Source organism: Lagenorhynchus albirostris, chromosome 15 (genome assembly GCF_949774975.1).
Source record: "Lagenorhynchus albirostris chromosome 15, mLagAlb1.1, whole genome shotgun sequence".
Taxonomy (NCBI): Eukaryota; Metazoa; Chordata; class Mammalia; order Artiodactyla; family Delphinidae; genus Lagenorhynchus; species Lagenorhynchus albirostris.
In genome coordinates this window covers 77,940,811-77,956,574 of record NC_083109.1, presented here as the reverse complement: position 1 = coordinate 77,956,574, position 15,764 = coordinate 77,940,811, and the positions used below count along the sequence as shown (strand labels likewise).

Here is a 15,764-nt window from a genome sequence, read left to right as displayed (position 1 = left end):
AGGCTGTTATCTGGGATGCCTGACATTTGCAGTGTCTCGTGGGCACCCAGGTGGCTGGTAGGCCGTGGTTGAAGAGAGAGATTCAGGAACTCTGAGATACGGCAGATCTAGGTTCCAGAGTCAGGAGCGCTGGCAAGAACAGGACCAGACCAGGGACAGCGGGTGAAGGGGGAGGAGGCACCAGGCAGTGCGGGAAGCTCTCTGCCCTGAGGGGCGGCCCTGGACTGGGAGTGGAGGCCCCTCCCTGGCGCTGGTGCAGGGAGAGGGCTGGGCCTGCTGGACGGGGCGTGAAGGGCAGGCGGGGGCAGCAGACAGTCTGGGTGGCACAGAGCCCTTGGCTTCCTAAATGGAACCGAGTTCTGTGAGATTTTCCAGATTAACACAGGAGCTGTTTTTCTTCACAGACCCATTCTGTCTGCTCTGCCCCTCACCTCCCAGGCCCTGGCTCCCTGCCGGCTCCCCACCCCAGAGGCCCAGCCCCGTGGTTACTGTGCGAGGGTGCCCGGGCCCTTCCTGGAACTCCAGCTCCCTCCCCAGCCCAGGGCACGAGCCCCGCAGCCCGGACCTTCGCCATGCCAGCCACTCCCACCCAGCCTGGCCCTGTCCCTGAGGGGCTCCACTGACCCCCCCTCCTGCTCTTCTAGGCCAAGGAGAGGAGTGAGGGGAGCACGGGGTCCAAGCAGAAAGTGCCCGTGGAGGGCTGCCCTGGACGCTAGGCCGGAAGGGTGTGCAGCCCCTACACCCCCAAAGCATGCCTGTCTCCCTGGTCACAGGCCTGGGGCTCTTGGTCTGCAAGGCAACCAGGGTGAGTTCTGAGAGCCCAGCTCAGTCAGGCGGGCACACACTGCTGGACCCATTACTGCCCCCTCCCCGGCACCGGCCCGGGCTTTAGCCGCATCCAGCACATTGTGACCTTTCTCCCTTCAGTGCCCACACATGGGCCAGTCCTACACCTGCTGTCTTTTCCCACCCGCACCCCACTCATCACAGACCCCTACCTGCCTTCCAAGAGACCACTTGAACATCCTGCTCTCCCAGGGGGCCTCCCCAGACTTGCACGGACGGGGTAGGCACCCCGATTCATGCCCCACGTCTCCTCGGAGGTGTCCCCCGTCGCATTTCAGGGCGCCACCCTTGCCAGGCTGTGAGTTCCTGGGAGGAGGCTCACGGCCTCCCTCTCCTCGGGGTGCTCCATGCCTGACATGGGGCCTTGTTCAGAGAATGTGGGGCGGGTGGATGGATGTACAGACAGACGGCTGAGGCCAGAAACAGGCCGCAGGGGAGTGGGCGGGCCCTGGAGAGTCTGCGCCGGCAGGTGAGGGTCTGGGCCGCCATGGGGGAGAAGGAGTAGGTCCGGTGGCCGAGACCGTGCCGACCCTCACGCCCCCTCGTCTTCCTCTTGTAGATGAAGATGATGCCAACAGACTTGGGGAGAAGGTGATCCTCCGGGAGCAGGTGAAGGAGCTCTTCAACGAGAAATACGGTCAGTGCGTGGCGGGGGAGGGCAGGTCCTGGGGGGCAGCCTTCCTTGGAGGCGCCCCTCCCTCTGCAGCCAGCCTGGCCTCCAGTTGCCCCCAGCTGGCCTGTCCGCTCCCTGGGGACATAGTTGCCCTGTCCGAGACTGATGGGAGCTGATCCCTCTTTCTCCCCATCCAAGAAAGGGGAAAAAACCCTGATCTGTGATGCACACAGTAGGGATGGCTATGGTCAGCATTTCTGTTTTTCTAGGGCTGGGCTGTGTGGCAGAGGCCGTGCCCCACGGCCAAGTGCTTGTTCACGCAGACGCTTGTCTGCCCAACACACACTCAGCCCTGAGATTCCAGAGGAAGGCATCTGATCCCGCCGTCCAGGGGCTCAGTGTTGGGAGGGAACTGGCCGTGGAATATATGAAAGGTGCCAGGTCCTGTGCAGAAGGCATCCAGGTGCCAGGGCAGAACCCAGGATGGTGCAGTTGATAATACGGTTACCACTGATGGAGCATTTTCTAGATTACTGGGTGCCAGGCTGCACTAGGTGCTCTATATACATTTTGTTCGTGATGAATTTAGTAGTATTGGCTCCACTTTGTATTGTAGCAGAGAAAGACAGTTAAAAAAAAAAGAAAGAATTTCAGAGAGTGACAAAGGAAAACAGGAAACTGTAGAAGTGTGATGAGGGTGAGACGGGGTAGCCGTGGCCTGTCTGGATCGGTGAACCAGAAAGCTCCTTGGGGACTTCCCTGGTGGCGCAGTGGTTAAGAATCCACCTGCCAGTGTAGGGGACATGGGTTCAAGCCCTGGTCCGGGAAGATCCCACATGCCGCGGAGCAACTAAGCCTGTGCACCACAACTACTGAGCCTGCGCTCTAGAGCCCGTGAGCCACAACTCCTGAGCCCGCGTGCCACAACTACTGAGCCTGAGTGCCACAACTACTGAAGCCCACGTGCCTAGAGCCCATGCTCCACAAAAAGAGAAGCTACTGCAATGAGAAGCCCGCGCACCCCAACGAAGAGTAGCCCCCACTCGCCACAACTAGAGAAAGCCCACGCTCAGCAACGAAGACCCAACACAGCCAAAAATAAACTTAATTAATTAATTAATTGAAAAAAAAGAAAGAAAGAAAGCTCCTTGGAAGAAGGGATGTTTTAGCCAGAACTTGAATGTCAGGAGGGGACAGACATTAGAAGGAAGCTTGCCAGGCAGAGGGAACAGCTCGGTGACTGGGGAGCAGCGAGAAGTCAGGAGGGCCTGGAGTGGGAAGATGTCCTGATGACGGGGTGGGGAGAGGTGGGCAGGCCAGGACTCCGAGTTGGGGTTTCATTTTGAGAGTAACAGGAAGCAGCTCTGCTGGTGGTTTGTGGTGTCTTTTTCACTTTTTATTTTGGAATCAGTTTTCAAACATACACAAAAGCAGAGAGAATGACAAAATGACCCACCATGTAACTCAAACCTGGCTTCTGTGCTTACCAACATTTTGCCAATCTTAGTTCATCTCTTTCCACAGGCACACTTTGATAGGTTTAGTACTTTGAAACAAATCTAAGACATCCCGTCATTTCAGCCACAAATACCTAAGTAAGGACTTTTATGTTTTCTAACACAGTTGGAGTGGATTTTTAGCAGCATCAGGTCCTCATTTGTCAGGTCCAGGCGTGCACACTTAACAAATCATTGCACTGGGCATGTGTGAAAGTACCTGTTTCATTGCCAGTGTTGGATATTGAATTTTTTTGGGGGGGTGGTGAGCCTGGAGGCATGCGGAATCTTAGTTCCCTGACCAGGGATCAAACCCATGCCCTCTTCAGTGGTAGCATGGAGTCTGACCACTGAACTGCCAGGGAATTTGATGGATTTTTTTTTAAATTTTATTGAAGTATAGTTGATTTACAGTGTTGTATTATTTCTGCTATACAGCAAAGTGACTCAGTTATATATATTCTTTTTCATATTCTTTTCCATTCTGGTTTATCACAGGGTATTGAATATAGTTCCCTGTGCTATACAGTAGGACCTTGTTGTTTATTCATCCTGTATATACTAGTTTGTATTTGCTAATCCCAAGCTCCCACTCTTTCCCACCCCCACCCCTCCTGGATTTTTAGTTTTGCTAATTGGATAAAAAAAAAAGTGGTGTGTGTGTTGACTTATAAACTCTCAGTGGTGCGGTGGCTACCGAGTGGGGCTGTGCTGGGTCCCAGCCGTTCCCCACAGAGCTTGGCTTTGACAGGGGACATCTTCCCTGACTCCCTGTGCCCTCTAGGTGAGGCCCTGGGCCTGAACCGGCCTGTGCTCGTCCCTTACAAACTGATTCGGGACAGCCCAGATGCTGTCGAGGTCACAGGCCTGCCCGATGACATCCCTTTCCGGAACCCCAACACATATGACATACACCGGCTGGAGAAGATCCTGAAGGCCCGGGAGCACGTCCGCATGGTCATCATCAACCAGCTCCAGTGAGTGCCCCCAGCACCTGCGTCAGGGTGGGCAGGGTGGTGGGGGCCATGGGAGAGGGTGCTGCTTGGATCTGGGAGGGGAACCCCCAAAGCAGGCCCAGCCAGGAGTCAGAGAGAGAGACAGAGAGAAAAGGAGAGAGAGGGACCTTTCACTTGCACAGAATCCAGGAGATGGACTAGCTTAACACTCTCATCTTAAAGATCAGGAAACTGGTGAGGAAAGGGACAGTGTAAGTCACAGTGGGTCAGCTGGGCTCTAGACCCAGGTAGCTTAGTCCATTCGGGCTGCTGTAACAAAATACCACAGACTGGGTATTTCTCACCAGTTTATTTAAGAAGTTTATTTCTCACCATTCTGGAGGCTGGGAAGTCCAAGATCAAGGTGCCAGCAGATTTGGCATCTGGTGAGGCTCTTCCTGGTTCACAGATGGCCCTCTTTTCGCTGTGTCCTCACACGGTGGAAGGGACAAGGGAGCAATCTGGGGCCTCTAATAAGGGCACTCACTAATCCTGTTCTCGAGGGCTCCACCCTCCTGACCTTATCACCTCCCAAAGACCCCACCAACAAATACCATCCCATTGGGGATTAGGTTTCAACATTTGAATTTTTCAGGGACACTAGCATTCAGCCTGTAGCCCTGGATGTCCTGATTACAACCCCTTTCAATTGAAACGCAAGGCCTCAGCATTCATGGGTGTTGGTTTACTTTTCGGATTTTAATTAAATTTGATTTTTTTTTTTTTTTTTTACTATTCCCCTCATGTTTACCCATTTTCCTGTATTTAGAAAATAACAGTAATTCAGTACCCCCACCCCCCAGAGACAACCACTGTCTGTATTTTACTATATATCCTTATAGTGTTTTTTTAAAAATATGGTAGTTTATTTGATTATTTTCTGATTTAGAAACAATACACACAGCAAACTTGGGGAAAATACAAAAAGTAGAAACAACGAGGAAGATAACCCGTAACACTCCTATTCAGAGTTAACACTGGTGGTGCTTTTTTTTTTTTTAATATTTATTTATTTATTTATTGGCTGCACCGGCTCTTCGTTGCAGCATGCAGGATCTTTAGTTGCGGCATGTGGGATCTAGTTCCCTGACCAGGGATCGAACCCGGGTCCCTTGCATCAGGAGCACAGAGTCTTAACCGCTGGACCACCAGGGAAGTCCCTGATGGTGCATTCCTTTCTTAGTTTTTCCTCTACCCATATTTTCTTTTCAATTTTATACTCCATGTTTTAAAATTAAAATAGTATTTGCATGTGTCAAAAAAAATCAAATTATTCAGAGGGGTCTCAGATGAAAAGTAGAGGTTTCCCTTCCTTCCCAACTACAGTCCACTCCCTGAAGTAACTTCTGGAAAATAGGAGAAAATGCCCACCCCACACCCTGTAGGCATACTTTCCACCAAAGAGAACCACCAAAGACATTCTGGGGTTTTCCTTCAACGTTTCCACTTCTCTTTTAATGCCTGTTAGATATATATTTTGAAAAATGAAACTGAGATCAAACAGTATTTATCTGTAGACAGTAAGTAAAACTTGCTGTTTCCTCGCTGGCTATCTTGCATGTATTTGACCATTATCCATTTCCATGATAACTCCCTTTAACGACTGTTTAGATGGACCATAATGTCCTCTACTGATGGACATTTAGGTTACGTCTAATTTGTGGGGGGTGGTTCATATAATAACGCTGCAAGTAAAATAATCAATAAAATAAAAAGTAAAAGATATATTAAGATATACTACTGTCTCAAATATCCATCTACATAAACCTAGGCACACACTTTTGATTACTTGGTCAGACGACACCCTCGCTCTCTAGAGGAAACCAGGTCCCGAGACTGGCGATCACGCGCCTGCTCTGGGCGGGGATGCTGACCGTTTTCATCCGGGTCTTACCTGGCTAATGTTCCAGCAGTGGCGGCATCTCATCTCGTGTCATCTCACGAGAGATGTCGCCCAGACTCAGGGAGCAGGTGAGAAGGAGGAGGGGAAACCTCATTTTCTAACTGCCACCTCATCTTTCTCTTTTTCAGGCCTTTTGCAGAAATCTGCAATGATGCCAAGGTGCCAGGTAAGTCAGAGGCTAAAGAGGCCATCCTTGAGAAATCCCTGGCAGTCCGGTGGTTAGGACTCTGAGCTTCCACTACAGGGGGCACGGGTTCAATCCCTGGTCAGGGAACTGAGATCCCACAAGCCACGCGGTGTGGCTGGAAAAAAAAAAGGCCACCCTTCTGCCTCTCAGGGACCAGAGTCTATGGACAGATCTGGGCCAAGTGGCACGCAATAGAGGGAAGTGTAGTCCCCCTGCCCAGTACCTCCCCAGGGAGCCTGAGACCTCCCTCTGCAGCGCCAGTATCCCCAGGTGCTGGAAGGACAGGAAGCCTGCAGGCACCCTTCAGAGAGGCCCTGCCACAGAGGGCCAGATCAGCTAGAGAGGATCAGCTAGAGAGGGTGTCAGATCTGCTAGAGAGGGTGAGGGACAGGCTGGAACCAGCAAGAGGGGGCGTCAGGTAGGATGGCAGAAGTCACCCGGGGAGGGGAGGAGGGGTGACGTGGGGTCGGCAGGGGTGAGGCAGGCGGGCGCTGCCGGAGGCTGGCTGGGCCCCCTAGATTCTGCCTGCATTTGCAGGGCAGCACCTGCACCAGACCCTGGTCTTCTGGAACCTTTCAGGGCGCAAGAACCTGGGAAACTCTGGGATTCTGATTAAGCAGGCGTGCCATAGAGCTCGAGAGGATGGAGCCCTGGGGATTGGGAGGTGCACCTCTGATTAAGAAACACCCGTCTCGTCCCACCTCTCATGGTACCTCTGGGAAACTGAGGCCCAGGGAGGAGAAGGGACTTGCCAAGGCCATATAGTGAGTTGGCGGCCGCCTAGAACCTGGTGTCCGGACCATCCTTCTGAACCACAGGTCACCGTGGACTGCAGGCCCCAGCGTGGCTGCTTAACGGGGACAGTGATGGAATTCAGCGAGGTGGCCCCACCCCAGCCTGAGACCCAAGATGGCCCAACTCCAGATGGTCCCAGTTCCCCTGGGACACCACAGCCTGGGGTGGCACAGGCAACCAGCAGCCACCTCCTTGTAGCATGTGCTGACGTGCCACGGGCACGGCACTAGGCACTCATGGTAGAGAGGTGACTAGGTTTGGGAGCTGCTCCCAAGTCAAAGGCACACACGCAGAAGGCTCCATGGAGGCCTCAGGGAGGAGAGTTTGGGACAAATGATCAGAGACTGGATGCTGTCACTTACATCCACCCCCCGCCGTGGCCATCTTTAGGGTCCACAGCCCTGGGCCAGCGCCTCTGACTTGTTGGCATGTGAAGCCTCCTACAAAAACTCCTCCTCCCTGGCTCGCAACCTGGGCTCCTCCTGCCTCCAGAGCCTCCTGTTTCCCGGGGTCTTTACACCACATCCCAGATGCCAGGCTCTGGTTTTGCTTCAGCAGCTGAACGAACAATTGCCCCCTGGGCCCAGCCTGCCCTCATGCTGTGTCATTAAGACCCTTCTGGTGGGCTGGGCTGTGTCAGTAACCCGTCCGCCCACTCAGTCGAGCCCAGTCCCCACCTGTGCATCACACAGCAGCAAATCGTTTTTTGTTTTTTTGGTTTTTTTGGCCTTGAGAATTCGGGGATCTTAGTTCCCCGACCAGGGATGGAACCCGGTCCCCTGCGGTGGAAGTGCAGAGTCCTAACCACTGGACCGCCAGGGAATTCCCCAATATACAGCTGCACATCTTTTTGATAAGTCTTACATATTCACATGAATTGAATTCAGCAGCAACACGACCCCTGCTAGTCCTGCTGTGTGCTGGGCTTGGTACTAGGCTCTTTCATACACATAATCTCCTTTGAGTCTCATATCACAGTTGTCCCCTTTTGGCTCAGAGAGGTTAATCAATTTACCAGGGTCACACAGCTAGTAGGTGGCAGCAGTGGAGTTTGCACTTAGGACTTCTGGCTCTAAACCAGGGTTTCTTTCCATTGGGACACTGCCTGTCTACTCGTACCTGTGACCTGTCATCATTCACAGCAAATCAGATCTGGGTCATCACACATCAGCGGTAACAGTAGCAACGATACTGATACCAATTCTCAGTTTCTGACTATTTACTGGGGACCAGGCACATTAGCTCATGTGACTCTCCCAGCAAACCTGCAGGATCTTACATTTTACTTGTGACAGAATGAAGGCTCGTTGGCCACTAAGTGACTCTCCTTAAGACTTAAGTCTGTGTGGCTCAGAGTCTGGGAGTTCTGGGGAGGCTGGGAGCCCATAGGCTACATGGTCTGAGGAGGGTATAAGGAAACCTACTGGGGAGACCCACCTGGGGGAGGAGGCTCTATCGTTAGCAAAGCAGACAGGTGAGCGGGAGCAGGAAGGTGGGCGAGTGGGGTGCGGGGCTGCTTAGGGAAGGAGGCCGGAGAGATGGACCTCAGCCGCTGGTGGGCCGGGAGCCCTGAGTGCTGAGAGGGGGACTTCAAACCAGAGAGCAAGGCCTTCTCCGTGGGGGGTCAGGAGGCCAAGACACAGTGGCCCTGGCACCTGGCGTCAGCAACCCTTTCTCCCACCAGCCAAAGACAGCAGCATCCCCAAGCGCAAGAGAAAGCGGGTCTCCGAAGGGAATTCCATCTCGTCTTCCTCCTCCTCTAACCCGGAGTCAGTGGCATCCACCAACCAGATCTCACTCGTGGTAAAGTTGCACAGACCTGGACCTGACTGCTCTTCTCTCTGGCTTTCAGCCGGCACTCGGGCAGGCTCGTCTACTCCGGGGCGTGGGTCTGGGGTGCGGGGAGATGCTGGGCACTGAGTAGAGTCTGCAGACACATCTGCCTGCCCTACCCATGAGACAGTCCACCCCCCTCTCATCAGGTGCCCACAGGCGCCCGGGGAAGGAGTTCACACCCCCACTGTGCAGATGGGCAAGCTGAGGCCAAGGAGAGGGAAGGGACCAGACCACCCACTCGGCAGGACCTCAAGCAGACTCCTGGGTTCCAGGGGCAATCAGATGCTAGACTAATCTCTGTGCTCACATCACATGCTCTGAGCCACAGCCCTGTGAGGTGTTCCCTGCAGTTACGTAGACAAGGAAAACCAGGGTCAGAGGCCGCATGACTCTGTGGCCTCATGGCTGGTCAGTGGTGGATGGAGACCCCACCTCCAAAGCGCCACCTGTTCTGCCATGTGGCTGGATTTTTCTCTCCCACCCACGAGGAAAACCTCATTAAGGGCACACACTTGAGGGTTCTTTCTGATTTCAAAATATTAGCTTTGAAATCCTGAGTCCAAATGGGGAGAATATTGGAAGACAGTTGAAAATGACTTTAGGATTTGTTTATCCTTGGACCCCTTCCTGCTAAACCCCGAAGCTCAGGCTTTGCCTCTGTTCCTGCCAGGGTGCTCACAGAGGGTCCCTAGCCCCTCGCACCACCCAGAGAGACAGGACAGCTGCTTTGGGGCCTGAGGCCTGGAGGGGGCTGAGTTGACGGTGGTGACCAGCAGTTCTGAGCCAATCCCCAATTCCCTCCCCACATGTCTGCTCACATGGCTAGCCCCCAGGACACAGGTGGGAATAGGTCAGAAGACTCCAGCCCAGGCCCCATGACCACTGGTGAACTGCGTGACCTTAGACAGGTCACGTCCCGTCTCTGGGCATTCCATGGCCTCAAAATAAATAGCATCTGAGGAAGCCCTTCAGAAAGCAGCGCTGAGTGTTCTGGTATGCTCTCCACGTCACCCGGAGTCCTAACCCGGGCTCTCTGTCCCCCTCTTTCTAGCAATGGCCAATGTACATGGTGGACTATGCCGGCCTGAACGTGCAGCTCCCGGGACCTCTGAATTACTAGACCTCAGTGCTGAATCAGGACCTCACTCAGAAAGACTAAAGGAAATGTAATTTATGTACAAAGTGTATATTCGGATATGTATCGATGCCTTTTAGTTTTTCCAATGATTTTTACACTATATTCCTGCCGGCAAGGCCTTTTTAAATAAGTAAAAAAAAAAAAAAAAAACCATTGCCTTTGTTCCTGTTGCGTGTTCTCTCTTGGAATTTGTGGCTGCAGCTATCACTGGAACGAGGTCAGGAAACCCAGCTCAGGTGGCCTGCCCGGGCCCTCCGTCCTTGCCAAAGCAGAGGCGGTGGCCCTGACCGCGAGGCCCTGGGTACAGACTTCACTCATTTGGCTGCTGCTGGGGTCACATGACCTCAGGATGCGGCACCACGGAAGGCAAAGTGCTAGGCTGACCCCCCTGGCCTCAGGGAGCGTTCAGTGTGGTAAGGGGCCGTCTTGCCCTTGCCCCAGTAACTCAGGTGAAGTCAGAAAAGTCAAGTATGGGGACTTCCCTGGTGGCACAGCGATTAAGATTCCGAGCTCCCAATGCAGGGGGCCTGGGTTTGACCCCTGGTCCAGGAACTAGGTCCCACATGCCACAACTAAGAAGCCCACATGCCGCAACAAAGGAGCCAGTGAGCTGCAACTAAGGAGCCTGCCTGTCGCAACTAAGACCTGATGCAACCAAATAAATATATATATATATATATATATATATATATATATATTTAAGTCAAGTATGATCAGCAAGTATGGAATCTTCATAGCTGGAGGGAAGGCATCTTGGCGAAGGGGCTTTGGGTTGGGCCTGGAGGGCTGGGGTGGGTTTTTTTGTCTGTGTTTTTCTTTAACATCTTTATTGGAGTATAATTGCTTTGCAATGGTGTGTTAGTTTCTGCTGTACAACAAAGTGAACAGCTATACATATACATATATCCCCATATCACCCCCCTCTTGCATCTCCCTCCCACCCTCCCACCCTCCCTATCCCACCCCTCTAGGTGGTCACAAAGCACGGAGCTCATCTCCCTGTGCAATGCAGCTGCTTCCCACTAGCTATCTATTTACATTTGGTAGCATATATATGTCCATGCCACTCTCTCACTTCATCCCAGCTTACCTTCCCTCTCCCCGTGTCCTCAAGTCCATTCTCTACGTCTGCGTCTTTATTCCTGTCCTGCCCCTAGGTTCTTCAGAACCATTTTTTTAAATTTTTTTAAGATTCCATACATATGTGTTAGCATACGGTATTTGTTTTTCTCTTAAAAATATGGAATGCTTCACAAATTTGCGTGTCATCCTTGCCCAGGGGCCATGCTAATCTCTGTATCGTTCCGATTTTAGTGTATGGGCTGCCGAAGCCAGCACCTGGGGTGGGTTTTTGACCAGGAACCCAGAGTTCTGGGTCCTGAAGCAGAGTGATGGGTCACAGCTGCTTCTCAGAAAGACCTCTTTGGTGGCAGGTGGAAAGGTGAAGGAAAGGATGAGACCGGAGGCAGAAAGACAAGTCAAAAGGGCCTGGCGGTAGTCCAGGCCTGGCACCCAGTGGCCGCTCATTCAGTCCTGGTGGGGAAGGCAGGGCGCCCTTACCTAGCGCAGAATCAGGAAATGGTCCTAGAAGCACATTAGGAGTTGGTGGGACAAAGCGGGGAGGGCTGGCGCAGGACGGTGGCACAAAGAGGGGAGAGCCGCACGTGCAAAGGCAGGGAGGCCCGGACTGAGAACCTGGAAATTCCAGGAACAAGGAGTCGCTGGAGCAGAGGACTCAAGGAGAGCGGCTGGAAGTGTGACGGATAGGTGGGTGTGTTCCCAGCAGGCTGCCGCCTGCACATGGTGCTGTGATCAAGAGGTGGGCGGGGGCAGAAATGCAGCCTGGGTTCTGCTGGCCCAGCCTTGCACGTTGCATCCTGTTCTCCCTGGCCCTGGTGGAAGACCTTGTGGGCCGGGTAAAGGTGATGGGGTATGGTGGTGAGAGCCACAGCACGGAGTACCAGGGGAGAACCAAGACCAGATCTGCATTTTGGAAGGGTCCACTTCCAGCAGCCAGGAAGCTTCAGAGGAGAGAGAAGCTGGAGGCCATGTGGGAGGCTCTTGTAGTTGTTCCAGCGAGAGCTGGCAGGGTTTGAGCCAGGTGGAGAATAACAGGGAGGGCAGCCAACAGGACTTGGAGGTCAATTGGATGCAAGTGCTGGGGCGTAGAGGAGTCAGGGTGACCACGGGGTCCAGCCAAGGTCCAGCAGGAAGCCTGCAGCTTGGAGGAACTGAGTCCTGAATCAGCTAAGTACACGATCCGAACGGTTCAGGAGCTTCTGCCAGCCCTCTGGGTTAGCCCGGTGCCCAGAGCTGGGAGGGAAGGCCCTGTCCCAGCCTTCCAGACTCTGCTTCCTCCTAGAAAGACGCAAGAAGCCGGAACCACGAGCTGGGTATGCCCCACCCAAACTTGTCCTCTTTCTGCCACATGCCAGTGGCCCCAGGACCTGCCAGGGCTCTCCACTCCATCCTCAGGCCCCTGGCCCTGGGCCCAGCTGGCCTTGTAATCTCCAGGATCAGGGGGAGGGGCGACCCCCTCTACTGACCACCCCCCCCAAGGCATAAGCTGCCTAGGAGATCAAGGACATCGTTGCGGCTGCCACCTTGCCTTCAAGCCCCTTCTCTTGCCACCCAGCCTTCCCCCATCTCATCCTATCTCTCCCTGGATTAAAAAACCCCACTGCTTTCCCTCCCCCGCAGCACTGAGTGGCAACTTCTTGGCGCTCCCGGTCTGTCCCCCTCCTCTGCCTCTCATCCCACCGATCTGTCCCCTTTCTTCTCTACGTCAGCCACAGAGCAGTGAGCGGCTGCAGCCTTGGCACCGGCCTCCTCGCGGCCTGGCCGGCCTGGGACTCGGGTCCACCTGGCGCCCCCGCACCCCAGCTGGCGCCTCCCGGTTGTCTAGACCGACCAGGGTCGCCCCGCCCCCGGGCTCAGATCTGCGGCCAGAGCCGGAAGTGGCTCCGGCCCCGGGAGGGCGGGGCTCCGCGTGCCCGAGACGGTGCCGCCGCCGACTGCGCGGAGAGGCGGGGAGCCCCGGGGAAGGGCGCTGGAACCCCGGAACACCAGCGCTGCGGACTGCAGAGTGTCTGCATCTGTCATCTTTCGGACGTGTGCAAATAGGTAGGTTGGTGCAGCAAACCTTCGCGCCTTGTTGCCGGACTTCATTTCATAAAAGCATAAGGCGGAACCCCTCCCGTCAAGTCAAAGCTTTTGAACCAAGAGGTGACCTGTGTCCGTTTCCCCTCCTGTCCCGGGCGCTCCGGGTTTTGGGAGCTGTGTCCGGGCTGAGTACGGAGGATGTGCTTGGGGGCCGCTGGCCACCTCCCCTCCACCCCCACCCCGCCTGCTCGCTTTGCCCAGTGTGCCCAGCCAGCACCCCCAGATACGCTGGGGGATGCCTTACCCAGTATGTCCTCCCAAGCATCCCCTGCTTTCTGCAAGAGAGCCAGATGCTGTTTATGCAACCTCTCCAGAATCTCAGCGTACTGTACTTTTTAAAGTGATTTGATTCAAAGCACTCATTCTTTAATTAAACTTCATTTAGCTGCCATCTGTCTGGGTTCAAAATTGGCTTCGTGTTTTGCAACTCTAAATGAGAATTGTTATTGGATTTGTAAACACATGCACCAAAAAAAAAAAAAATCACAAAACACTTTCAAAAGTAATAAATGAGGAATGTGCAGAAGCATGTTGGGAGCTGCATCTTAGGCGTTCTAATTGCTGGGGAATGTATTCTGGTGGGTACATAATCATTTTATATACAAATCTTTGTATAGAAATCTGGTATCAATGAAAAGATCAAGATTATAGAAAATGCTGGAATTATATCTGACTGAAAACAGTAATAAAGCAATAATCAGAGCAGGGACAAAGCGAGGGTGAGGCCGGAGGGGGGCGGGGAGCAGCTCTCATGCACCTGTTCCCCTGCAGGGAGCCTCCCTCACCTGCCCAGCTGCTTCCCTTCTGCTAAAAAAGGAGGAGGCTGAGCCTGAGCTCTACTGGCAGGGGCTTCACAACAACCCTTCTAGATACCTTTTTAAGTAAGGAGTCAAAGCTTTATTAAGGCTCAGCTGCTGACCTCCAAGGTGTAGGGTCTGCTCCCTCCCACCTGGGCCAGGCAGAGAAGGAGAAAGAAGAGAAAAGATGGAGAGGGATGGTAGCACCCCTGTGAAGCCTCATGTAGTGGCTCTTCAGGAAGAATAGTATTAAGGATTTTTCGGTTGGGAAACTGAGGCACGAAGACAGTGGAGGAGCAGAGCTGGAGGCTGGTGGTCGCAGGATGGGCAGCTCTTGGTGTCAGAGTTTCTGGTTGATCGAGTTTGGAGGACGCAGAAGTGGGAAGGGGGGTAGAGGTTGACGTGTGTGGATTGAAGCAGGACCCCAACAACCCAAAGACTCTCTTTGCGTGATCTGGCCTCTGCCCCGTGCTCCCCTGATCTCATCTCCCGGGCCGTCTCCCCAGCACTGCCCTTCTGTCACATGGGGTTGGGGGTCCTTCTTTCATTTCCTCAAAGAGGCCTCTCCTTCTTCCCAACTCATGTGGCAGCGCCTTCCTGTTTTACCTTTCACTGAAATGTCCCCTCCACGGAGGCCTCTCCAAACCGTCCAGTCTAAGGCAGAAATACCCTCCACCTCATAATTTTTAAATTTCACCTCCTTTAAAAAAACAAACCATGTTGGGCTTCCCTGGTGGCGCAGTGGTTGAGAGTCTGCCTGCCGATGCAGGGGACGTGGGATCGTGCCCCGGTCCGGGAAGATCCCACATGCCGTGGAGTGGCTGGGCCCGTGAGCCATGGCCGCTGAGCGTCCATGAGCCTGTGCTCCGCAATGGGAGAGGCCACAACAGTGAGAGGCCCGCGTACTGTAAAATAAATAAATAAATAAATAATAAAATAAAATAAAACCATGTCATTACTGCACTCATCTCCACAGGGGGCAGAAAGTGAGCCTTCGCGTCCGGAGCCTGTGCTCCGGAGCCTGTGCTTCGCAATGGGAGAGGCCACAACAGTGAGAGGCCCGCGTACTGTAAAATAAATAAATAAATAAATAATAAAATAAAATAAAACCATGTCATTATTGCACTCATCTCCACAGGGGGCAGAAAGTGAGCCTTCCCTTAACTCTATTATTATTATTATTTTTTTTTGGCTGCACCACTCAGCTTGCAGGATCTTAGTTCCCCGACCAGGGATCGAACCCGAGCCCTCAGCAGTGAAAGCACCGAGTCCTAAAACCACTGGACCTCCAGGGAATTCCCTTCCTTTAACTCTAGATCCTCCTTCCTAGTGATTCCAGTAACCTTGCCCCCACCCCATCACCCTCCCATCTACGGGGAACCAGGACAGGTGCCTCTGCCTGTTTTCCACCATTAAAGCCTGCTTGTTTGATTTCTGGTCAAGCGTTTAGACTCCAGAAGCCTGATGTTTCAACATCAATGTCCCTGAAATGGTCCACCTAAGATGTAGGAAATGGGAGCCAGGATAAACACTAGGTGCTACAAGAGGTACGAAAAACACTCCACCTGGCTTACACTTTTGCAGATAATAGTAATATAACCACTATATACTAACTGTCTAAAATGCCAGAGCCATTAGGTAAGACCTTTCGTGCGCACTGTTAGTCCTCACAGCCCTGCAAGGTAAATATTCTTTCTTCCTCTTACAGATGAAGAATTTGAGGTTCAAAAAAGATCAAGGGTTATTATCCAGAGTTACACAACTAGGAAAAATTGAGCACCAAGCCAGGATTCAAAGCTAGGGCTGCCTGACTTAGAGGATTCAGGCCACCAAGCGCTGCCCCAAGGTAGATCCTGCATGCAGCTGCCCCTCCCCGCTCTGCGTACATGGCAAGGGGTGGAAAAGCAGTGGGCAACCTCCAGCTGGGAGGAGTTCTTGTCTCGTTTCCTCCTTGTTTGAAGAAGAACAGAGGTACATTTAAAAAGAGGGGTCTTCC

The 15,764-nt window shown here is 53.2% G+C and overlaps 1 protein-coding gene and 2 non-coding genes across 10 annotated transcripts in view; 1 reads left to right on the top strand and 2 right to left on the bottom strand.

Annotated features, from left to right (window-relative positions):
* The window catches only part of GTF2IRD1 (GTF2I repeat domain containing 1), a 111,638-nt gene extending 101,694 nt beyond the window's left edge, over positions 1 to 9,944 (top strand). For 6 of the 8 annotated variants that reach the window (XM_060123113.1, XM_060123112.1, XM_060123110.1 and 3 more), the window contains 5 exons: positions 1,406 to 1,483; positions 3,740 to 3,932; positions 5,982 to 6,019; positions 8,520 to 8,638; positions 9,723 to 9,944. In XM_060123113.1, coding sequence (XP_059979096.1) covers positions 1,406 to 1,483; positions 3,740 to 3,932; positions 5,982 to 6,019; positions 8,520 to 8,638; positions 9,723 to 9,791 — 497 coding nt within the window. In that variant the 3' untranslated portion in view covers positions 9,792 to 9,944. The other 2 variants (XM_060123107.1, XM_060123114.1) reach the window with 2 other exon arrangements.
* TRNAR-CCU (transfer RNA arginine (anticodon CCU)) lies at positions 5,033 to 5,105 on the bottom strand. Its single transcript has one exon. It is a non-coding gene; the product is annotated as a tRNA-Arg (tRNA).
* A 1,099-nt stretch (positions 9,945 to 11,043) lies between the features above and the next one.
* LOC132506587 (U6 spliceosomal RNA) lies at positions 11,044 to 11,147 on the bottom strand. The gene has a single exon (XR_009535906.1). It is a non-coding gene; the product is annotated as a U6 spliceosomal RNA (small nuclear RNA).
* Positions 11,148 to 15,764: the final 4,617 nt, after the last annotated feature.